This window comes from Piliocolobus tephrosceles, chromosome 7 (assembly GCF_002776525.5).
Source record: "Piliocolobus tephrosceles isolate RC106 chromosome 7, ASM277652v3, whole genome shotgun sequence".
NCBI lineage: Eukaryota > Metazoa > Chordata > Mammalia > Primates > Cercopithecidae > Piliocolobus > Piliocolobus tephrosceles.
The window spans coordinates 23447042-23472947 of record NC_045440.1 but is presented as its reverse complement, the minus strand read 5'-3'; the positions used below and the strand labels follow the sequence as shown (position 1 = coordinate 23472947).

General features: G+C 43.3%; 1 protein-coding gene across 3 annotated transcripts in view; it reads right to left on the bottom strand.

The window, feature by feature from the left end:
• DOCK5 (dedicator of cytokinesis 5) overlaps positions 1-25906 on the bottom strand; it is a 240537-nt gene that overhangs the window by 157617 nt on the left and 57014 nt on the right. For all 3 annotated transcript variants that reach the window (XM_023216753.3, XM_023216751.3, XM_023216752.3), the window contains exon 2: positions 18161-18244. In XM_023216753.3, coding sequence (XP_023072521.1) covers positions 18161-18244 — 84 coding nt within the window. The remainder of the gene's footprint in view (positions 1-18160; positions 18245-25906) is intronic.

The window sequence follows — 25906 nt, the reverse complement described above, 5'->3', positions numbered from 1 at the left end:
AGGAAGGAAGGAAGGAAGGAAGGAAGGAAGGAAGGAAGGAAGGAAGGGAGGGAGGCAGGGAAGAAAATTGTCTCTCTCTGATGATGTGCATTTAGGCTGAGGACTTACATTACTAAAGTGGGCCATTCATTCATTATACATGAAAACACTTATTGAACACCAGTGTGCCAGACACTGTCTTCAAGGAGGAAGGAAACATATCTGTAAACAAATAACTAAATACAAAAGGGCTTTTAATGGTAATGCTTGTAGACTCTGGCACACAAAAGAGAAAGTCATGAATATGCTGAAAACTCAGAAGCAATTACTGAGAGGTACTCAACATTTCCCAACAAGGAAAGCATCACTTAGATGCTGGAATTATGGAGTGTTTTATAAAATCTCTCCCAACTTTCTGATCACAAGATAAATTAGTTTTATCCCACGTACACACATAAAAGATCAACAAATTATTTTTAACCTATTAGGAATTAAAGGTAATTATGAAGAAGACAAGGAGCTATGTTTCTATACACCTGCATTGTGTGTGTGTGTTTGCCGGGGCTGGGGGCAACGGGGGCGGCGGTCCCAGAGAAGGAGCAGGTGCTAAATCCTGTTGTTTTTCCCTTAAGTGTTGCTGGTCTGGTAGGTTGCTGGATAAAACACAGTTAATGGGGCCAAGGTCAAAGGCTCCATCCCCTGCAGGCCAGGTAAACTTGTCAGGTTTCCATGGGCATAGCCTGTCCTCCCATCCCCAGTGAGTTGTCCTTCCAATAAAAGCTGGCTGTCTCTTGGGAAGCCAGTGAGCAGAAACAGCTGGGTGCAAACTCGTCACAGGACAGACAAAGGGCTGGGTCTAAAATCCTTCCTTATGGACAGATAGTGACTGCACCTCTGCCTGTGAGCAGCACACTCACCGCCTTCCCGAGCCTCAGGTCTCACGATGTCCACACTCCACATGCATCTCACTGGGGCTTTTGAAAATACGTTCAAAGGCAGAAAGTCAAGGGATGCAAAGATGGTAAAAGATGATTCTATTCTTTTATACTTCTTGGTGAGACAACTGAGTTTTCCAGGTTAATTATCCGAGCTCAATTTTGTGGATTTGAGATCGCCAGATATTGGAAGGATCTCAGAAATCACTGAAAAATAACAACTTTACTTAAAGCAAAGAAGGGCAAGTGCGGAGGCTCACACCTGTAATCCCAACACTTTGGGAGGCCAAGGCAGGAGGATTGCTTGAAGTCAGGAGTTCAAGACCAGCCTGGGCAACACAGTGAGACCTTTTCTCTTAAAAAAACAAACAAACAAACAAAAAATTTTTTTAAATCAGCCAGGCGTGGTGGTGCATGCCTATAGTCCCAACTACTCAGCAGGCTGAGGCAGGAGGATCACTTGAGCTCAAGAGGTTGAGGCTACAGTAAGCCATGGTGGTGCCACTGTGTTCTAGCCTAGGCAATAGAGCAAGACTGCCTCTTAACAAATAAAATAAAAAGTAAATAAATAAATTAAATAAAGAAAACATAGTTAAGGAACTGAAAAGGCTTGTCCCATATCTCCCAGTCACTTACCACCTAAGCTGGGGATACAAACACAGGCCTCCTACCTGCCAGCTCATTGCTTTCCCTTATACCAAGCTGGCCCATGGCCCTGCGGGGGCACAGTAGACAGGACACTTTCTCAATGCACCACCACTCGGGTCAGGTGAGCTTCGCCATGGAATTCTATCAGTTTAAAACACACACGCACAGGCACACCATCTAAGTGAAAAAGCAGGAGATAAGGCTTCTGACTTTATTTATTCATTCATGCATTCATTCATTTATTCATTCTTTGAGGCAGAGTCTCGCTCTGTTGCCCACACTGGAGTACAGTGGCACAATTTTGGCTCACTGCAACCACCGCTCCCCAGGCTCAAACAATTCTCCTGCCTCAGCATCCCAAGTAGCTGGGATTACAGGCATGCACCACCATGCCCAGCTAATTTTTGTATTTTTAGTAGAGACAGGATTTCACCATATTTGCCAGGCTGGTCTTGAACTCTTGACCTCAAGTGATCCGCTCACCTCAGCCTCCCAAAGTGCTGGGATTACAGGCGTGAGCCACTGTGCCTGGTCTATTTAACTTTTTTAATGATCAAAATAAAGAACTGTCCTTCGCAGCGCCTGGCATGCAGCAGGCACCGAGTAAACATCTGATGAATATAACAATGAGAAAGGCGGGTGTTCTTGAGCCACTGGCTAGGTACAGAATAGACTGCTGTAAGGAATATGCAATGAATCCTGCACCCACAAGACGCACTTGGGCAGCAGGGTCTGAGTGACCCTTCTTTGTTCTCCTGGGATCCCATGCCCAGTGGGTAGAGACAGGCAGGGTTAAAGCACCCTGCCTATGAGGCCAGAATGTCCGGAATAGAAGAGCCACTGCTTCTTTATAAAGAGAACTTGTCTGACACGAAAAGGCCTGGTTCTCCATCCTAACTCCACAATAACCAGCCCTGGAGAACTCCATTTTTTCCATTGTCAATTTTAAGTTCTTACGGTTTCAATCTCTTAAATTTCCTTCCACAAAAACATTACAATATTTTTAATCTTGCTACCCCATAATATCTGTAGCAAAGAATACCAAGAAAGTTTCTTCCGGTTGCCTATAATAGAGGGTGATGGCAGAGATTTCTATTTGCAACCAGCAAATACCTTCTGAGACAAGCAGAGAGACCTGATCCAGGCAGTGAGGGGCGAGGAAGAGGACCAAATCACGGTCAGCAAAATAGAGAGATGATATATCCAAATTTCCACTGCAAAACAAGGAAACCTCCCTCTGTGCCTTCACAGAGCCCTGGAAGCTCAGCGAGAGGAAGGAAACAACACTTCCTGTAACCTGGACAACATCATCTACTTGTTGGCCAATTCCCTTTATATTTTCTGGACGTGGCTTTTCTTTCCTTTTTAAAGCAAAGTAATCTCGCCAGCGCTTAGTCCCTCTTGCTAAAAGTCTGACTTTCCTCTTCTGTGATGCATTTCTCTAACTTATCGAACCAGTCAAGACAGCTGAGATGATAGGAGGTAGCATGTGGTTTTATCAGGAGGAGCCATGAATTTGCTGCAACTCACTCTTACGTTGCTTTTGTTATCATCAGCATGAGTTTGAAAGATGAACAAGAGAGAGGTACAATTAATCAACCAAGATGAGGTCCACTTTTTATAAAGAGTGATGCTAGAGGCGATGGGACCTCAAGCAGTTTGACAGTATAACCCCAATCCCTGATCCCTCTCCAGGACAGTGAGGAGACCGCTGGGTAAAAACGGCAGGTTTGTGTGCTAAGAGCCGTGGAGGGGAGCTAAGTTCAGGAAGAGCTCACTGCAGTACAGACACATTTGGGATGTGGCTGAACTTTTCAGGTGGCTGTTTCAAAAGCAAAACAACCCCATCCCCTTTGGAAAACTTTATGCCATGTCCAAAGTGTAAACGTCATTTGCGGAAGGGCTGCCTGCTGTGGAAAGAACAATATACTAGGATTACACAGGACCCCCGTGGGAATCACAGCTCTGCCATTTAATAGCTGTATGGATTTCTTCAAGTTTCTTAACCTAAATCTCCACATTGAGTAAAAGAGCATCAATAACTCTGGTCTCCCAGGATTGTGAGAACTGAGAGGCATTGCATGGAAGGCCTTAGCTCGATGCCTGGCATAGAGAGGGATGTAAAATGTCAGACATAGAAGGCACCCAATGGCACAGTTCAGAGATCATCTGCAGTGCTTAGGGCTGTCTTCTGGTTCCCGTGCTGCTGACTGTGGAGGGCTCTATTTGGAGTTCTTTTTTACACTTACTTTTTGAAGAATGTGTTTGTGCTCCTCAAAAAGAGCAGAACCTCTCTCAACTACTTAAATTACCACCAACAACCAAAGCTGAGACACACAAAACAGCTAGAATACCATGCTAGGGGTATCCAGACTGCAGTACCTGATATGAAGACATAATTTTATTTTTCAACATAACTTCCCTACTCCAAGAAAATGGTAGAAAAGATGACTTTAAAAGAAAGAGGACAAAAAAAAAAAAAAAAAAAAAAGCCAAGAAGAAACAATTTGAGTGATAGGAAAACCCCAAGACTATGGCTAGAATCATCGAGAAACATGGCACTGAGTAACCAGGGCCTTGGCAGAGGCCAAATGGGGCCGAACTCAAAAGTTACCAAAATTGGTTATCTAAGGCCTGATTAAACACTTAGTGTTAGCAGTGAAAGTGACACTAAGAAAAAAAAATTCACCCTTTGTATCTTTCCATTCTAACTATAAGAGATTCTTTTTTTTTTTTTTTTTTTTTTTGAGATGGAGATTCACTCTCTCGACCAGGCTGCAGAGCAGTGGTGCGATATTGGCTCACTGCAACCTCTGCCTCCCAGGTTCAAGTGATCCTCTTGCCTCAGTCTCCCAAGTAGCTAGGATTACAGGCACATGCCACCACGCCTAGCTAATTTCTGTATTTTTAGTAGAGAGGAGTTTTCGCCATGTTGGTCAGACTGGTCTTGAACTCCTAACGTCAAGTGATCCACTCGCCTCAGCCTCCCAAAGTGTTGGGATTACAGGCTTGAGCCACTGCGCCCAGCCTGTAACAGATTCTTAAACTGGCATTGGTGAAAACTAAACAAGTATTCAAGGTTAGTAACGTAATACTCATTGTTCCTGCCATTTAGAAGATTAACCAAATTGCTAGATACAGTTGTTTAAAATCCTATATTCCTATGCCAAAATTAAACACACACACACATATTTAATATTCTTGGTTGCCTGACAAACATTAGGAACAGAGACACAGAATATAATTGTAAGACTAAGAATCTTTCTGTAACAAGAAACCTTCCTGTGTTGCCTTGTCCGTTCTTACTTGTAGCCTGAATTATACACAGAGATGAGGCAAGGAAGAGAAGTGAAGTTTTCCTGGGTTTCTAAGACCCCTCAATAAAACACAAGTTTTTTAGGCAGTCTGTTTCCTGCTATTATGACCATTTCTGTTGAATCATTCAGCTCCATGGGTGAAACAGAATGGGTGTACTGAAGCACAGAGTTAATATTTATGACACAAAAGTCTCCTTATATGCTTAAAATTTTTTAATAGCCTTTAATTTTAGGTCCACAGCACAACTGAGCATAAGTTACAGAAAGTTATCATATACCCCCTGTTCCCTGACAAGACAACCCTGCTATCAACATACCCCACCAGAGTGGTACATTTGTTGCAATCAAACCTACACTGACACATTATCACCCAACGTCCACAGGTTACATTGGGGTCCACTGTTGGTGTTGTACATTCTGTGGGTATGGACAAATGTATAATGACATGATTCCACCATTACAGTATCATACAGAGTAGATTCACTGCCCTAAAAATTCTCTGTGCTCTACCTGTTCATCCCTCCTTCCCTCTAACCCCTGGCAACCATGAATCTTTTTACCATCTCCATAGTTTTTCCTTATCCAGAATGTCATATAGTTGGAGTCATACGGATTGACTCTTTTTACTTAGTAACATGCATATCTATGTCTTTTCATGGCTTGACAACTCATTTCTTTTTAGCACTGAATAATATTCCATTGTCTGGATGCACCGCCTTGTTTATCCATTCACCTACTGAAGGACATCTTGTTTACTCCCCCATTTTGGCAGTTATGAATAATGCTGCTGCAAACATCTATGTGCATGCTTTTGTATGGGTATAAGTTTTCAACTCCTTTGGGTAAATACTAAGGACAGAAATCACTGCATCGTGTGATAAGAGTGTGTTTAGCTTTCTAAGACGCTAACAAACTGTCTCCCAAAGTGGCTGTACCATTTGACATTCCCATCAGCAACGAATGAGAGTTCCTGTCCCTCCACATCCTTGTCAGCATCTGGTGTTGTCAGTGTTCTGGAGTTTGGCCATTTTAATAGGTGCATAGTAGTATCTCATTGCTTTACTTTTCAATTCGCTAATGGTATGTGATGCTGAATATCTTTTCACACACTTACATGTCATGTGGATATATATATTCCTCGGTGAGGTTTCTCTGAAGGTCGTTGCCCATGTTTTAAGTGGGTTGTTTTCTTATTGTTGCATTTTAAAGCTCTTTACATGTTTTAGATAATAGTCCTTTATCAAACGTCTTTTTTTTTTTTTGAGATGGAGTCTCACTTTGTTGCCAGGCTGGAGTGCAGTGGTGCGATCTCGGCTCACTGCAACCTTCGCCTCTTGGGTTCAAGCAATTCTCCTGCCTCAGCCTCCCGAGTAGCTGGGACTATAGGTGCCTCCCACCACGCCTGGATAAGTTTTGGTATTTTCAGTAGATATGGGGTTTCACCATGCTGGCCAGGACGGTCTCTGTCTCTTGACCTCACGATCCACCCGCCTCGGCCTCCCAAAGTGCGGGGATTACAGGCGTGAGCCACTGTGCCCGGCCTCAAATTTCTCTTTTACAAAGATTGTCTCCCAAACTGTGGCTTAACTTCTCATTCTCTTGACATTATCTTTGGCAGAGCATAAGTTTTAAATTTTAATAAAGTCCAGTTTATCACTTTTTTCTTTCATATAACTGTGCCTTCAGTGTTATATCTAAAAGTTTCCCCCATATCCAAAGTCATTTATATTTCTCCATGTTATTATATTCTAAGAGTTTTATACCTTTATATTTTACATTTAGGTCTAGAATTCATTTTGACTTATTTATTGTCAAGGGTGAAAGGTCTGTGTATAAATTCTTATTTCAGCGTGTGGTTGTCAGGTTGTTCCAGCACGATTTGTTAAAAAGACTATCTTTTCTCTATTGTATTGCCTTTGTTCCTTTGTCAAAGGTCAGCTGACTATATTTGTGTGGGTCTATTTGTGAGCTCTCTCTTCTGTTCAGAGATCTGTTTGTCTAGTGTTCTGACAAAATCCACAGTCTTGATTACTACAGTTTTATAGTAAGTTGTGAAATCAGGTAGTGTCAGTCCTCCAACTTTGTTCTTCAGCTTCATGTTGGTTGTTCTGAGTCCTTTGCCTCTCCACATAACTTTAGAATCCATCTGTCAGTATCAACAAAATAACTGTCGGAGATTTTAATTGGGATTGCATTGAATCTATAAATCAACTTCAGAAGAACTGACACTTTGACATTGAGTCTCCCTACCCATGAACATGGAACAGCTTCCATTTATTTAGTATTCCAAATTCTTTCATCAATATATGCTTTTGAAGATATGACTCTTATATTACTATGGACAAAGCAGAAGCATATATTTAACATTTTTTTCCAAATATAAGAGGAGAAACATCTTATGATCATTTGCCCTCAGTCAATTTTAAATCTTCCTCTAAGGCTTTCTCCTTACAGTAATCCTTAACTGAGGCTTAGCCAGCCCAACAGTGATGTTATGTGGAGATAACCTAATACATTTTTTAAAAAATAAAGGTTATGCACCAAATAATGTGAATGGTCCAGCGATCGGGGTGTGAAGTCAGCTGTGAGCGGGTATGTGTGTGCATGGGATGGAAGGACTCTGCTCCCATTTCGACCCCTTGATCCAACCAAGATCTGTTGCAGTCCAAAATCTGTGCAATGCTAAAAGCTCCTAGGAACATTCCTCTAGAGTACTCCCAAAAGCATCTTTGCTTTCACTGTGTTTGCCTCCTTAGGTGCATGGGAGCTGCCCAAATAGGTAATTCCCAAGTACTTAGTCATGACAGAATAACTGAATGAAGATACCACTCAGGAAACAGTTCTGAACTCTACAGTAGAAAACTATACCTATACCTGAATCATGCATATTTTTAAAGATGGAATTTTAGGGTTGGTCGTGGTGGTTCATGCCTGCAATCCCAGCACTCTGGGAGGCCAAGGTGGGCAGATCACATGAGGCCAGGAGTTTGAGGCCAGCCTAGCCAATATGACAAAACCACGTCTCTACTAAAAATTGGTTTGGTGTGGTGATGTGTGCCTGTAATCCCAGCTACTCAGGCGGCTGAGGCATGAAAATCGCTTGAACCCAGGAGGCAGAGGTTGTAGTGAGCAAGATTGCATCACTGCACTCCAGCCTGGGAGACAGAGTGACACTCTGTCTCAATAAAATAAATGAAGGTGGAATTTTAGAAGCATATTGAAACATACCTGAAAGGAAAAATTGCCCGCTGTCCCTCCTCACAAAGGCCTGCTTTACAAAGATGAGATTTAAAACACATACAGCTCAAGTCTTAATCCATTTTTACTCCTTTTCATATTAGAGGTGAGTAGATTTTTTGATTAGAATTCATTCAAAATCTGTCCTCCTCCATCTATACGGAAGAAATAACATGGGTATTCTGGGGAACTCCTGTACATATACAAACACTTCTTTTTGTTTAACTTTTCAGGCTTGCCTATTTCCTCTGGTTCCAGTCCAAGCACTTGTGCTATCCTTTGAGTCTTTACAAATTGCCCTGAAATAATATTAAACTGTGTGCTGCGCCTGCCTCCGTACAGTGACACTCTGTCTCAATAAAATAAATAAAGGTGGAATTTTAGAAGCATATTGAAACATACCTGAAAGGAAAAATAGGAGAAGGCATTCCCTTTTTTTAAAGATTAAGTCTGAATAAGACTTTTCACTGACACTCCTTTTAATTAATTTCTCTGGTAAACACCCTCCTGCTGCCACACATATCTTTTGAAAAACACATCTCAGGAACATATGTCACCAGCAGTAGTAGCTAACACGCTGTACTTAAGGTAAAGGTCAAACAGATGTGGGAAGTGACCAAGCACACTCAACAAAATGCCACATGGCCTTATCTGCTTTCCAGGCTAATGCCAAAATGTTTGCACGCAGTGTCATAAAATCTAAGCTGTTAGGCTCACTGCCATTTACATATGTGAAAGGCCGTGTATCTGTACCTAGATCATGGCGACTGTATAGATTTTGAATTACAATGAACTTTCAATTATTTTAATTAGTGGGTAACAAAAGTAAATGAAAGTTACAAATACCTTGGATGCCTCTATTGAAGCTTATATCCAGTAAACTTTAACACGTTCTATTAAGAAATGATTTTTAACAGCAATTTTGAATCTTTTGTCTCTCTCTTCACTTCTAACCACTGTTCATGGATGACTAAGTAGAGAAAGACCAAGTAGAAAGGAGGAACAATAAAGAGATTTCAGTGTTACAAAATTAATTGTCATAGAGCATACCAGAATATGACAATCAGACATTCTCAAAACATTAGATACCATACTGTCTCATAATCCAATGCAGGGTTTCTACTACCACATCTCTGAAGGATGATTAGTAAGCCTCTGCTTGAAAAAAATCTTTTAAAAGCACTCTTTTTTTTTTTTTGAGGTAAGAGTCTTCCTGTGTTGCCCACGTTAGAGTGCAATGGCATGATATCAGCTCACTGCAACCTCTGGCCTCCAGGTTCAGGAAATTCTTGTGCCTCAGTCTCCTAAGTAGCTGGGATTACAGGTGTACACCACCACGCCCGGCTAATTTTTTTTATCTTTTTCTTTTTTTTGCTATCCCTCCCCACTTCCCCCACCCCATGACAGGCCCCAGTGTGTGATGTTCCCCACCCTGTGTCTAAGTGTTCTCATTGTTCAATTCCCACCTATGAGTGGGAACATGTGGTGTTTGGTTTTCTATCCTTGCAACAGTTTGCTCAAAAATGATGGTTTCTAGCTTCATGCATGTACCTACAAAAGACATGAACTCATCCTTTTTTATGGCTGCACAGTATTCCATGGTGTACATGTGCCACACTTTCTTAATCCAGTCTATGACTGATGGACATCTGGGTTGGTTCCAAGTCTTTGCTATTGTGAATAGTGCCCCAATAAACATATGTGTGCATGTGTCTTATAGCAGCATGATTTATAATCCTTTGGGTATATGCCCAGTAAAGGGATGATTGGGTCAAATGGTATTTCTAGTTCTAGATCCTTGAGGAATTGCCACACTGTCTTCCACAATGGTTGAACTAGTTTTCAGTCCCACCAACAGTGTAAAAGTGTTCCTATTTCTCCACATCCTCTCCAGCACCTGTTGTTTCCTGATTTTTTAATGATCGCCATTCTAACTGGTATGAAATGGTATCTCACTGTGGTTTTGATTTGCATTTCTCTGATGGCCAGTGACGATGAGCATTTATTAGAGACAGGGTTCTGCCATGTTGGCCAGACTGGTCTCAAACTCCTGGCCTCATATGATCTGCCCGCCTCAGCCTCCTAAAGTACTTGGATTGCAGCCGTAAGCCACCGTGCCTGGCCCACTCTCTTCTTTTTTATATCTCTGTTAGAAAGTTTGAGCAAACATGCAGACAAAATTCATTGACATGTTATTTACCTGTCATAACACTGCCCGCTGTCCCTCGTTACAAAGGCCTGCTTTACAAAGATGAGATTTAAAACACATAGAGCTCAAGTCTTAATCCATTTTTACTCCTTTTCATATTAGGGGGGAGTAGATTTTTTGATTAGAATTCATTCAAAATCTGGCCTCCTCCTTCTATACAGAAGAAATAACATGGGTATTCTGGGGAACTCCTGTACATATACAAACACTTCTTTTTGTTTAACTTTTCAGCTTGCCTGTTTCCTCTGGTTCCAGTCCAAGCACTTGTGCTATCCTTTGAGTCTTTACAAATTGCCCTGAAATAATATAAAACTGTGTGCTGCGCCTGCCTCCGTACGGCTCAGCTCACCTTTGAGACGTCTCATTGTGTTTGTTCCAACAGTAGTCAATTGTGTTGTATTTACCCCAGAAATCACTGCTAACACCAGCACACCAGCCACTCTTTCTCATGAGCTTGTGAGGGGTTTATGGAGCAGAAGAAGAGTTAATCGATGGATATGAATTAAACCCAGGAAACCAGCACTAGAGGAACCTGAGACTCCAGGCCTAAAACCACTCTTGACTGGAACGAGGTTAATCACAGGAGAGGGGAGCTCCATGGTAACAGGATGCTGAAACCTGACACGTACAAGGTACTATGCACTTTTCAAAGCACTTACATTTGATCACTTTCTATTCAAAAAGTGACTCCAATTTAGACGAAATGTCCTTGTCACAAAGACAGCTGCAATGTCTTGCCCAGGGACAGTCAACCTAGACAAGGACGAAAGCATCTAACCTACAGTAGTCTTCCTCTCCATCGCTGCCCTCCACCTCTGGCCTCTGCAGTATTGCCCTCTTCTCCCCATAGCATTTGTAAGCACATATCTGAATTGTTTTGTTTACTTACTTTGTTTGCTTGTTTTTGCCTATCCCTCCAATGTAAACCCTACGAGAGCAGGAACTTGCATTTTGTCACTCAAGAGACCACACAGTACCCAGAACATCTCTCATGCTCAATACATGTACTTGTCACATACTTGGTGCTCAGCAAATAATGTTGAATGAATAAATGACCTCATGGCCGGGCATCTCCAGAAGTCAGTGCACTTTCTGCCATGGATCTGGGGTGGAAAGGAATGTTCACAGTAATAAACAGCTACCTCGCTGCCAAAAACATTCCACAGTAAAAGAAGCAAAGACACAGAAATGACTGTGGGCAGGCCAGCGCCAAAGATGAAGAAAGGCAAGAACGCTTGCTTCAGTCCTTAAGGAATTCTGTTTCCTGATAAAGTCTCTGAAAACAAATAATTCCTGGAGACCTGTAGTGGATGAGCAGTAGATAGCTTCTCAGTCAGTTCTGCTTCTTTCCTTCATTTAGTAACAAAAGAAGTTCAGGGGCAAGGCCAGAGAGTCAAATGAGTGAGAAAAGATAATGGATAGAAGCTCGTTCATCTGGACTCCGGTCACTTGCTTTGGAGCCAAAGCTCAATCAGTCTGACAGTTCCTCAAAAGATTAAACATTGAGTTACCCTATGACCCAGCAATTCCACTCCTAGGTACCTACCCAAGAGAGATGAAAACATATGTCCACATAAAAACTTGCATGCAAATGTTCGCAGTAGCATTATTCATAGTAGCTGAAACATCTAAACAACCTAAATGCCCATCAACTGATGAATGAATAAAATATAATGTACCTACACAATACGTTATTACTCAGCAATGAAAAGAGACGAAGTTGGGCCGGGTGCAGTGGCTCATGCCTGTAATCCCAACACTTTGGGACACTTGGCCCTTGGGAGGCCAAGGCAGAAGAACCGCCTGAGCCCAGGATTTCGAGACCAACCTCAGCAACATAGTGAGACCCTGTCTCCACAAAGAATAAAAATTTAGCTGGGTATAGCGGTGTGCACCTGTAGTCCCAGCTACCTGGGAGGCTGGAGTAGGAGGATTCCTTGAGACCAGGAGGTCAAGGCTACAGTGAGCTGTGATCATGCCACTGCACTCCAGCCTGAGCAACAGAGCAAGACCCTGTCTCTTTAAAAAAAAAAAAAAGAGAGAGAGAGAGAGAGAAAGCGCGAGAGAGAAGACGTCCTGATGCTAAATGAAGGCAGTCACAAAAGACCACATATTGTGTGATTCCACTTACATGAAATGAATTTGAAGCTGCCTAGAGCCAGGGGAGGCATGACTACCGATAGGTACAGAGCTTCTTTATGGGATGATCAAAGTGTTCTGAAAGTAGATAGTGATGATATTTGCCCAACCCTCTGCACAGTGAACTTGGTAAATATCCATCGAACTGTATACTTTAAATAAGTAAATTGATTGGTATTTGAATTATATTTCAAGAAAACTGTCATTTAAAAACAAAAAAAACCCACAAAGCCAGGCACGATGGCTCACGCCTGTAATCCCTACACTCTGGGGGGCTGAGGTGGAAGGATCACTAAAGGTCAGGAGTTCCAGATCAGCCGGGGCAACACAGCAAGGCTTCATAAAAACATTAGCTGGGCATGGTGGCATGTACCAGTAGTCTCAGCTACTCAAGAGGTTGAAGCAGGAGCATCCCTTGAGCCCAAGAGGTCAAGGCTACAGTGAGCTATTCTTATGCCACTGCATTCCAGCCTGGGGGACAGCAAGACCCTGTCTCTAAAAAAAAAGATAAATAGAGAAAATAAAAACAAAAACTTCAGCAATGACTAAATCCTCCTATAATCACAGAGGACCAAAAAACATTAGCCTTGAATCACAGAGAAGGAAAAGCACCTCTGCCTTGTAATACCCAGGGTTTTGTGGAGGTGATCCCTGACCCCCTTACTCTCTACACCAGCTTGCCTTGGTCTCCTATTTTATCTTCATCATTCAATAGATAGTTGCTGAGCACCCGCCGTATACCAGGAGCTAGGGAGGCACAGGCTCTGCAGATGAAGGAGGAGCAAGCTTTGCCTTCAATGAGCCAATACTTTCTGAAATTTTTCATCCAACCACACAGCAGGAAACAGAAAAAGGAAAATCAAAAATAGTATTCTGTCCCGGACAGTGGGCAGAAAAAATTTTTCATGTCTGGGTGGATTCATGTCCACGCTGGAAAAACACACACAGATCTGGTATGCAGACATCTGGAGGGCAGGGTGGGGCAGGGTGCAGAGGGAGCGCCCCAAAGTCAGCTCCGACAGGAAGCTGAAAGACACGAATCCCAGAGCCACAATACAGTGCCAGTGTCACCCTTCAGTTCTGCCCGGCAGGACTGTCGATGTTTTCATTTTGTTTATTTTTCTAGAGTTAAGAGGGACTAGGAGAGGAGCGGTAGGAGACAAGTGATTACTCAGCATTCCCATCGCATTTCATGTTTGCAAAGTACTCCTGCCCTTGCCTCGAGCTGCCTTAAATAATAAAGGAATTTGAGAATCCAGCCAAGAACTCTAAGTGCTTAGCAGATACAAGGACCTATCACGGGGCATCTGGCAAGGTAGGCACGATTTTAAAAACTAATCCCAGAAAATAAACACTATCGAAAAATATAATCCAATATAGTAATCTCTCTGTCAAGCCTGCCACTTGGTGGTTAATGAACTTGATAAGCTCACGATGCAGACTTGAGTGTTCTCAATCTCCCTCCCCTTCACACCTTAACATGTGCTTACTTTTAAAAAACAGGCACTGACGTCCTTTGAGATGAAAAAGTTCTATGGCTGATGCAGCAAAAATGTTATGGTAGCAATTAAAAAGAGCAGTTTCTTGCTGGCAGGACTACAGCATCTGGACCATCATAACTGAAGAAATTAACCATTTTTGTGTGACTGTCCAATGGGCCAGCACATCCTACAAACATATCGTAGTGTGAGCTGTAATATACTAGAAGCACTGTGGGTTTTGGACTGTTTGGACTCAAGTGCATGGTATTTGAAATGAATGTAAATGTGTTTATATTTATATTCAACTAAGCTCAGTGACCCCCTTAGCTTGGTCCACACGGATGCTGTCTTGAGGAATGTTCACTAGCCAACTGCAGAACTCTCGGTAAAGCATAAACAGTCAGCACACTTAAAAATACTTTCTTTTTTTCCTCTTGAGACAGGGTCTCACTCTGTTGCCCAGGCTGGAGTGCAGTGGTATGGTCAGCTCACTGCAGCCTCTGCCTCCCAGGGTCAAGCAATCCTCCCACCTTAGCCTTCCAAGTAGCTGAAACTATAGGTGCATGCCACCACACTTGGCTAATTTTTAAATTTTTTATAGAGACAGGGTCTCACTATTTTGCCCAGGTTGGTCTTGAACTCCAGGCCTCACGGGATCCTCCCATCTCAGCCTACCAAAGTGCTGCAATTACAGGAGTGAGCCACCACCCTCATCCTTAAAATTACTATTGATATGAACCCTAACAGGATAAAGTGCTTCAATTAACTATTTCTTAGAAATATGCCGAGGTCATATAAAAGTGAAAAAAGAATTTGAAGAAATTCTGGGCCAGGCGCTATGGCTCATGCCTATAATCCCAACACTTTGGAAGGCTGAAGCAGGAGGATCATTTGAGGCCAGGAGTTTGAGATCAGCCTGAGCAACTTGGTGAGACCTTGTTAACTAGGCGTGGTGGCACATGCCTATAATTCCAGCTACTTGGGAGGTTGAGGCAAGAGGATAGCTTGGGCCCAGAAGCTCAAGGCTACAGTGAGTTTTGATCACACCACTGTACTCCAGCTAGGGTGACAGAGCAAGGCCCTGTTTCAAAGAAAAAAAACCAAAAAACAAAAGACATTACCTACTTTATTTCAGATTAAGTCGCCATTCTTCCCTCACACACTCTGTAGGACAATTAGAAAAGCTTGACAAAACAACACACACAAATAAATACACACACCGCTCCCCCGCCCCCCCCACACACACACCCCCCCCCCCCCCCCCCCCCCACCCCCCCACGAACTAACATGGCCGTGAAGAATTACCAGGTCAAAATCTGAAAAAGACCAAAACCTAAAAAGACCAGCCCAGCATCTGGGGCTGCTTTCTGCTTGGGGCATCCATCTGCTGATTGAAGAAAGAATTCCTGGCCGGGCGCGGTGGCTCAAGCCTGTAATCCCAGCACTTTGGGAGGCCAAGACGGGCAGATCACGAGGTCAGGAGATCAAGACGAGGTGAAACCTCGTCTCTACTAAAAAAATACAAAAAACTGGCCAGGCGAGGTGATGGGCACCTGTAGTCCCAGCTACTCGGGAGGCTGAGGCAGGAGAATGGCGTAAACCTGGGAGGCGGAGCTTGCAGTGAGCTGAGATCCCGCCACTGCACTCCAGCCTGGGCGACAGAGCAAGACTCTGTCTCAAAAAAAAAAAAAAAAAAAAGAAAGAAAGAAAGAATTCCTGGCCAGGGGCGGTGGCTCACGCCTATAATCCCAATGCTTTGGGAGGCTGAGGCGGGCAGATCACCTGAGGTCAGGAGCTAGCCAGGAGACCAGCCTGGCCAACATGGGGAAACCCCGTCTCTACTAAAAATACAAAAATTAGCCCTGCGTGGTGGTGGGTGCCTGTAATCCCAGCTACTCAGGAGGCTTATGCAAGACAATCACTTGAACTCGGGAGGCAGAGCTTGCAGTGAGCCAAGATTGAGCCACTGCACTCCAGCCTGGGGGACAGAGCGCGACTCTGTCTCCAAAACACATAACAAAACAAAACAAAGAAATAAAGGATTCCTGAGTGGCTGAGAAGCTGAGCAGCATTTTTAACGGCCTTGTGGAGCCAGGAGGACAAAAATTGAAGCCCTGGGACTTGCCAGTGAGTTGGCTGCAATTTTACACAACACAGAGTAAGACATAGTATGTTACTACCGATTAAGACAATGGTAAAGGTTTAATAAATAGGAATTAAAAGTTAGAACCGTTTAACACAATTCTAAAATAGCAGGCACCTAAAAACAAGTCTCAGAATACATAAAGCAAACAGCTGACATCACCGTAAAGACACACAAACTACAATCCTACAATCGTGGTGGAAGAGTTAACACAGTTTTATCAGTAACAGAAAAAGCAGAAAAAAAAAGTTAGCATATAGCAAACCTGAAAAATGACTCAGAAATTAGAACCTAATTATCATATATAGAACTTTGCCACCAGGCATGGTGGTTCACACCTGTAATCCCAGCACTTGGGGAGGTCAAGATGGGGCTATCACCTGAGCTCGGGAGTTCAAGACCGGCCTGGCCAACATGGTGAAACCCCGTCTCTACCAAAAATACAAAAATTAGCGAAGCGTGATGACGTACGCCTGTAATCTCAGCTACTCAGGAGGCTGAGGCATGATAACCGCTTGAACCCGGGAGGCGGAGGTTGCAGTGAGCTGAGATCGTGCCACCGCACTCCAGCCTGGATGACAGAGTGAGACTCTGTCTCAAGAAGAAAAAAAAAAGAACTTTGCACCCAATGATCCTTAAATATACATTCTTTCCAAGTCCACATGGAAGAGTTAGAAAAACTGAACACGTACTTGTTACCTGCACAATAGGAAAATGTGCATCCATTGAGGCTAGACAAAGTGAATTAACCTGGCCTCCTGACAAAAGAGGTATGAGTTGATAAGACTGGAAGAGCTGTGGTTTCCATAAGCAAAGGATTCTGGAAAAGTTAAGGTTACTGCCCTAGTGTCTTGGAGACTTTGAACTGATGCTTGGCTGGGCCTGAGATGGTAAGAATAAGCAGTAGAGAGAGAAAGGGAGTTCACACAGCCCTCTCTGTCTTCTCTCTGCCCCTGGGAGCTACATGATTACACTGAGTTGTGTGGAAGGGAAAAGGATAATGTGAAACCCCAGCCCTCTGCCAAAAACTGAAGGGAGGCGGCAGTAATAGCAGAGTCTTCCATGCAACCAGGCAGATAATTTAGCTGTTCTATAGCCAAATCCTGCTTCCTTTCCTCCTGCCTTCCCATCTCCTCTTTCTCATCCTGCGTCATCCTGTTCCACCCTAGGAACCTGCACGGGGTCCTAGCGGACCATCTCTGCCATCTCACCATCACAGGGGTTTACATGGGGGCTAGACCCGGAAAATGCATGGTCCCTGTCAAATCCGCCTAACTTCTACCTCATTTGTACCCTAACCTTCTGAGAGAATAACTGGACCGTAAAAGTTGTTCTTGGTTTGTATCCTCAACTTCAGTGGCCTGGCTATGCTTTTGTTGTGCTCTGGAGGTTTGGATTAAAAATGTGGCTATATGGAGGAAGACTTCTTCTAGGATTTGGAGAACCTGAGCTGAAGTTGGAAGCCTGCAGTGGAGTGGGTATAGACATGACCAGTGCTTTGCAGACAAATAGGCAGTCCTAAGTACTACTCCGCAGCCCTCTAACAGGTTAACGGAACCATGGCCCTAGTCTGACCTAGTTGAAGGAAATATACAATCAGGCTTTCTGGACCTGCTGCAGTCCTGACCTAATTTTCTAAAAGAATCTCAGCAACACCAGAAAGACTCTCCCTCATTTCTCCCCCAACCTGGGAACATTTAGTGCTGAATAGAAACAGACCCTTAATCAGCAGTGCTTCCTTTGAGCTACTGCCAGGCCAGTGTCCCAAGTGTCTCCTCGCGAGCCAGCTGTGTCGCTGATCCTTCTGTGCCCAAGTGGCCTGGCCACACCAGCGCCCTTCACATATGCATGAGCTTTCACCCTGGTGTCTGTGCAGGTTTGTGCTCATGTATTCAGCTGGCTGTTTTGAAATCACTCTGTTCAAAATTGTGTCACCCAAGTACTTCCTGAATTTTTACTAGCACTGTTTCAGGAAGTCAAGCATGGTGATGTTTACTCAAAGTGCCTTTTTAATAAGTAACTCACACTGTTTTTCCCCTGCCCTCATCTGGCAAAAGGCCAGCCAGACTTACCCTCGTACATCTCCAGGATGTGAACTGTGTCGCCGATCTGCAAGGAGAGCTCCACATCTTGAGAAGCATTGTAGTTATAGATCGCTGGAAATGAGAAATAAAAAAGGCAAATTAGAATGCATGTCACTTGGCCGGGCGCAGTGGCTCACGCCTATAATCTCAGCATTTTGGGAGGGCGAGGTGGGTGGATCACAAGGTCCGGAGTTCAAGACCAGCCTGGCCAAGATGGTGAAACCCCGTCTCTACTAAAAATACAAAAATCAGCTGGGCATGGTGGCAGACGCCTATAATCCCAGCTACTTGGGAGGCTGAGGCAGGAGAATTGCTTGAACCTGGGAGCAGAGATTGCAGGGAGCCAAGATCACGCCACTGCACTCCAGCCTGGGCGATAAAATGAGACTCCGTCTCAAAAACAAAAAAAAAAGAATACATGTCACTAAAGATACATGCAGGGGTTAGTGAACAATTCGGTCAACAAACAACTCTCTATTTAATAATTTCATGTGAATCAACCATTGTAAAGCAGAGAATGGATCCTCATTTCCCCCATCCAACAAATATTGATCAATTGCCTGCTACGTATCACGAACTGTGTTAGAGACCAGTGATAGAGGGTAGAATCACATCAGCATGGCCCCGTCCCCAAGGAACTTAACAGTCTAGTGGAAGGAAGAAAGATATCAAATATATAATCACAGAAATAACTAGTTAAAGTTGTGATAAGTGTTAGGAAAGAAACAATCAGGTTACAATGAGAATATATTGTGGGATTCTGTTGATCAGTGCCCTTGTTCATCAGACAACAGCCAGCCTGCAAGAACACGGAACTAATGATCTCTAGGACACAGGCGAGCCATGTCCTGGCTTCCATAACACAGTATCTGATGGCAAAAGGCCACCTGTGAGGCCCATCCACCCTCCAGTGACAAACTGACACAGGGCACGGTGCAGTGATGGTGCCTGGCCCCAGCCCAAGGCACCCTGGGCAACTGGGTTACCGCAGCACTTCCTAGTCAAGGTGACCTCAGCCACCACAGTCCTTAGAACTGGCAAAGGCTGGGCCAGGTTGTGAAAAACGACAGACTAACTCATAACTCAAAAAAAAGAAGACAACCCAATTTTAAGACAAGCCAGAGCTTTGAATAGATATTTTGCCAAAAAGTATGTATGAATAGCTAACAGGCACATGAAGAGATGTTCGACACTATTAGTCATGGGGAAATACAAATTAAAACCACAGTGAAATACCACTCCACACCCACTAGAATGACTATGATAAAGAAAAAAGAAAAGGCAGACAAATGGCAAGAATGTGGAGAAACTAGAACTCTCCTGCATTGCTGGTAGGAATGTAAAATGATACAGCCCCTTCTAAAAACAGCTGGGCAACTGTTCAAAAGTTAAACATAAATTTACCATAGGTCCTAGCAATCCATTCCTAGGTACCTACAAAGAGAAATGAAGCCATGTGTCTACCTAAGAACCTGATGTGAATGTTCAGAGCTGTGGTGGTGGGCTGTAAAGGTGCCCGCGCCCCCCAAAATAAATTCACATCAAATCCCTGGAACCTGTGTATGTTACCCTGTAAGGCAAAAGAGTTGATTAAGTTAAGGATTTTTTTTTTTTTTAATTATACTTTAAGCTCTGGGATATATGTGCAGAACATGCAGGTTTGTTACATAGGTATACACGTGCCATGGTGGTTTGCTGAAACCATCAACCCATCACCTACATTAGGTATTTCTCCTAATGCTATCCCTCCCCTAGGCCCCCAGCCCCCGACAGGCCCCAGTGTGTGATGTTCCCCTCCCTGTGTCCCTGTGTTCTCATTGTTCAATTCTCACTTATGAGTGAGAACATGTGGTGTTTGATTTTCTGTTCCTGTGTTACTTTGCTGAGAATGATGGTTTCCAGCTTCATGCATGTCCCTGCAAAGGACATGAACTCATCCTTTTTCATGGCTGCATAGTATTCCATGGTGTATATGTGTCACATCTTCTTTATCCAGTCTATCATTGATGGGCAGTTGGGTTGGTTCCAAGTCTTTGCTATCGTGAACAGTGCTGCAATAAACATACATGTGCGTGTGTCTTTATAGTAGCATGATTTATAATCCTTTGGGTATATACCCAATAATGGGATTGCTGGATCAAATGGTATTTCTGGTTCTAGATCCTTGAGGAATCGCCACACTGTCTTCCACAATAGTTGAACTAATTTACACTCCCACCAACAGTGTAAAAACATTCCTATTTCTCCACATCCTCTCCAGCATCTGTTGTTTCCTGATTTTTATTTTTATTTTTATTTTTTTGAGACAGAGTCTCTCTCTCTGTTGCCCAGGCTGGAGTGCAGTGGTGCAATCTCGGCTCACTGCAACCTCCACCTCCCGGGTTCACACCATTCTCCCGCCTCAGCCTCCCCAGTAGCTGGGACTACAGGTGCCCACCACCACGCCTGGCTAATTTTTTTTTGTACTTTTAGTACAGATGGGGGTCTCACCGTGTTAGCCAGGATGGTCTCGATCTCCTGACCTCGTGATCCACCTCAGCCTCCCAAAGTTCTGGGATTACAGGCGTGAGCCACCGCACCTGGCCTCCTAACTTTTTAATGATCGCCATTCTAACTGGCATGAGATGGTATCTCACTGTGGTTTTTATTTGCATTTTTCTAATGGCCAGTGACAAGAATTTTAGAGGAGTTGTCTTCCCTGAATTATCAGGGTGGCGTTAAATGCAATCACATATATCTTTACAAGAGAGAAAGAGAGAGAGCTGAGAGACACACTGGAGAGAAGCTGACGTGCAGACGGAGGTTGAGATTGAACTGACGTGACGGAAAGTCAGTGAAGGCCAGTATCCACCGGAAGCTGGAAGAGGCAAGGAATGGAATCTCCCCGAGGGCCTCCAGAGGGAGCACAGCCCTGTTTGCACCTTGACTCCCTAACTCCCATCTCCGGAACTGTGAGAGAATAAACCCCTACTGTCTTAAGACATCAAGTGTATAATTTGTCACAGCAGCCACTGAAATCCACTACAGTAGCATTATTCACAATAGCCCAAAAAAATGGAAATAATTTATTAACTGATGGAAGGATACACGAAATATGGTATATCCATGCAATGGAATACTATGCAGCAATGAAAAGAAATGGAATACAGACACATACTACAATGTGAATGAACCGCAAAACATTACACTAAAGGAAAGCAGCCAGATGCAAAAGACCACATAGTTTATGATACCATGTATTCAAAATGTCCAGAATTAAGCAAATCTATCAAAGGCAGTATAGGAGATTATTGGTTCCTGGGGCTGTGAGGAGGGAATGGTGATTGACCACAAAAGGCCCTAAGGAGCTTCTTGGGGAGGTGAAAACATCCTAAAACTGGGTTGTGTTGATGTTTACACAACTCTGTAAAATTACTAAAAATCATTAAATTATATGCTTAAAATGGCTGGATTTTATGGTATGTAAATTACACTTGACGGAAGCTGGATTTTTTTTTTAAGTAGATTTACTTCTTACCCTCACTCTACTGATGAGAGAACTACATCTTTCCAGGAAAAAAGAATCCCCTTAGAGATTCAGCTCTAGCCATGGACTTGACAATTCAAGGAACCCATAAGGCTCCCATCTCTGCAGGCCTCATGAGTGACCATCCACACTGATGAATGGCTAGTCACTCAATCTATCAGTATATCCCACAGGGAAGAAAGGCGTCCCTGACATTGCCCGTGGCGGGTCTTTCCGGCTCTTCCCAGCTCTCCCCTGAGCCTGCAGTTCACCGTGCACCTGCAGCTTGGCTGATATCACAGTCAACCTATCAGTGAGCAGGGAGGAGCACATGTCCAGCCACCCGTTTTCCAGTGGCCTCTCCTTGATGAAGGAAGTCATCCAAGTAGAGCTCTCCTGCACTCCTGGCACAGAAGCCTGGACAAAGTACGTTGGAATTTATTTTACTATTGAGCTTATGGACTAGGCTATGAATTCACAACCAGGATTGGCTGGTGACATAGGTTAGGAGAAATCGCACATGATTCAGAAGTAGGAGTAATTCTCAATTCCTAGACCTGCTCATGGATCAGTGGGCCACCGCTGCCATTCCACTGGAGTTCAACTCCTTCATTGGTCTGCTGGTTTACACACATGCTCTGCCTGGTAGTCTGGTAGACCTCACATCCTTGGTATCTCCTAGTCCCTATTCATGGCCTTGTACTGAAATGGTCCCTTCCATTGGCCCCTTCTCAAATGAAAACAGGAAGTAGTGAGGTCACTGAGTAACAACGCATTGTGTAATGACCAAACTTCACCTCTTCCTGGTTCCGGTCATTAGAAAAGTAAGCAGAAGCTCTCAAAGGCAGTACCTTGCTCTGGAAGCTCCAAACACAAACACCTACCAAGGACTGCTGGAAATACACACACACACACACACACCAAAGACCGATTTGTTTGCTTAAAACCTAGATCTCTAAGCCTGACTCAAAACACCTCCAAAATTGTCCCAGCCCGTAATTATCCATCTTTGTCTCTATCTGCGAAATTCCAACCTACTCTCCAGTGAAGACTCATATGTTCTCCCCTAAATTCTGAGCTCAGTCCACGGTTTGTTTCTGTCTAGAACAAGGGCCTGTCTTGACTTCTTAACAATCCAAATTTCACATCCACAATTCAATTCAACAAATGGTTACTAGCTCCCGATTACCTGTGTGGATCTCTTTCTTCTCTGACATTCCACAACAATTTTCCCTTCCAGCGCAGTTTGGGTTTTTAATCACAGACAATCTTGTGTAATTGTCTACCATCAATCAGAAGGAAACCCCTATGATTGGGGCCCTCATTACACATTACTTTTGTGTCTTTCTCATTACAAGGCACAGGCTTAGTCCCAAAGAAAGTACTCAAGGTGTAATAATGACTTCAGAAAAGAATATATTTTAAAAACACATATTTTTATCCTTTCTATAAAATCCATCAAAAAGTTCAGTTATTCACCGCTTCTTCCCCAAACTCAAACACACTTCTGCTTTCCTTCAGAACCAGAGGCTTTGGTTTCCCATCATTCAAGAAAGGGTTACTAAAATCACTTCTCCACCCATTTGGTTTATCACAAGAGAGAATCTGCCTCTCCAACCTAAGCTTTCCAAGAGATCAATGTTAGAACCATATCCCTTCAACAACGCCTTTCACTGGAGTGAAAAGTCACCGCACTGAGGATGTTTGTACAATCTGTTTCATGTATCTGGGCAAAAGCACAAACAAGATTTCCAATCACTTACAGCCGTCATCTATTCATTCCAACTCTTGGCTTTGGTAGTATGCCCTGCATATCTTAATGTACCTCATATTTCCAGTGTATTTTATAGTTCACTTTCATATATATCTTAGTAATTGTATAGAGTGGATGCCAGGTGTCACATTATCTAATGGGGAAGCTGAGACTCAGAAGGGTTAAACCCAGCTTGCAAGCAGCAAAGCTGTTATAAAGGTGGTCTGTTCATCGCATGTGACCAAGCCAGTCCATAAGGGTGAAGATATGCCCTGGAATAGCCCAGAAATAAAGAGAAGAGCCTAGATTTCTCTCTTTAAATGACCGTCCTACTTCCCAAACCAAGCTTTCTCATACACATCAGTGACTGATGATCACATTGTCTACTAGTCTGATGCTATTTCAAGAATGAGAATACAACTAACGCACTTGGTGGGCCCACAGTTTCTTTCTAGAACATGAATAGTTGTTATAGAGAAAGCTACAGAAATGGGAAACCAAGAAAAACTTCAGGGTAAGCAAAACAGATTCAAGACTCAACTTTACGGCTTACACAATGCATGACCTTGAATGAGCTACTAAGTCTGGGCCTCAGTTTCTTATCTGTAAAGCAGGATTGGCTTTAAAGATTCCTCTGGCTCTAATGTCTTCTGATTCACGGGGTAATGAGAAGAGGCAAAAGAAACAAGTGCCATTTTTGAACCGGCAGGCACCCCCACAAACTCTTGTTTTGACTGAGGAAATTAAACAAGAACCGGGAGTTGCTGTACATACGTTGCCTCGCTGGCAGCCATGAACAGCATTGGGAAAGACAAATTGCTGGAATTCTTCCCTAAGCAGCTTACTGTTTATAACAGGAAAGTATAATTTTGCAGAGCCAAGTAGACAAGACAAAATAGTTTGCATTTTACTGAATCCTTGATTTGGCTCTTTCTTTTAAACAAGGCTTACAGGAGAGAAGAAAACTGAAGTCCTGGGATTATGCAATAAGAAACCAACAGAACAGACTTACTGGCTGCAAACTGAGTGATCAGTTTTGACAATGAAAAGCCTGTAGCTAGTAAGTAAATTATTTTTATTTTTATTTATTTATTTTTTTGAGACAGGGACTCACTCTATCAACCAGGCCAGAGTACAGTGGCACAATCATGGGTCACTGTAGCCTTGACCTCCCCAGGCTCTGGTGATCCTCCTGCCTCATTCCCCCAAGTACCTAGGACTATAGGCATGTGCCACCACACTTGGCTAATTTTTTAATTTTTTTTGTAGAGATGAAGTTTCACCATGTTGGCCAGGCTGGTCTTGAACTCCTGAACTCATGTGATCCACCCACCTTGGCCTCCCAAAGTGCTGAGATTACAGGCATGGGACACCCAGCCCTGCCAAGTAATGAATATTTCTAATGAATGAGATTATTTCATGAATCCTCAAATTACAATCCCCTGAAGAATAGCCACAACATTATATTTTTTATTGGTCACCTGATAGAATTTACAAAAGAAAGATCCAGCAAACACAAAATGAGATCCCAATTGGAGGTGTATATCATTCATAATATTCCAAAGAAGATTATGGCCAGGTGCAGTGGCTAATGCCTGTAATCCCAGAATTTTGGGAGGCCAAGGCAGGTGGATAACTTGAGGTCAAGAGTTCGAGACCAGCCTGGCCAACATGGCAAAACCCTATCTCTACTAAAAATACAAAAAAAAAATTAGCTGGGCGTGGTAATGCATGCCTGTAATCCCACCTACTCAGAAGACTGAAGCAGGAGAATCGCTTGAACCTGGGAGGCAGAGCTTGCAGTGAGCCAGCATCGCACCAGGGCACTCCAGCCTGGGCAACAGAGTGAGACTCTGTTTCAAAAAAAAAAAAAAATGGTTACAATTCTTCTTTTCCATTATGATCTTGATGTGCCTAGCTTCAGATATGCATTCTATAAAAACTGAAGAGGCACAACTCATCTTTGATCCTCATCTTGGCTCTCCTGCAGTGATATCCTAGAAGGCCAAACAGATTTCATTTTCTTGTGCTCTTTAATTACACTGTACTATAAGGACTAGAAAATCATATTCAATAATAGGTATAACACAAAGAAGTCAAATTTGTGGTTTTAGGCTGATCATTATAAGTAGGTTCCAAATCGGTCTTTCTACGATGAGATGACCATCACGCCATCTCTCTGTTCAGATCTATCCAGGACAGGGGCTATCAGGTTAGGATATCAGCTCTATTTCTCACCAACAGTACTCCATAAGAGCAAGCTCTCACAGGATTCTTAACTTCATTTTCTAGATAGTTTAGGAGAAGAGAGAATTTCATAATCAATGCATTGATTACTATTTAGAAATCTCTATCTTGGCCGGGTGCAGTGGCTCATGTCTATAATTCCAGCACTTTGAGAGGCCGAGGCAGGTGGATCACTTGAGGTCAGGAGTTAGCAAGACCAGCCTGGTCAACATGGTAAAACCCACTCTCT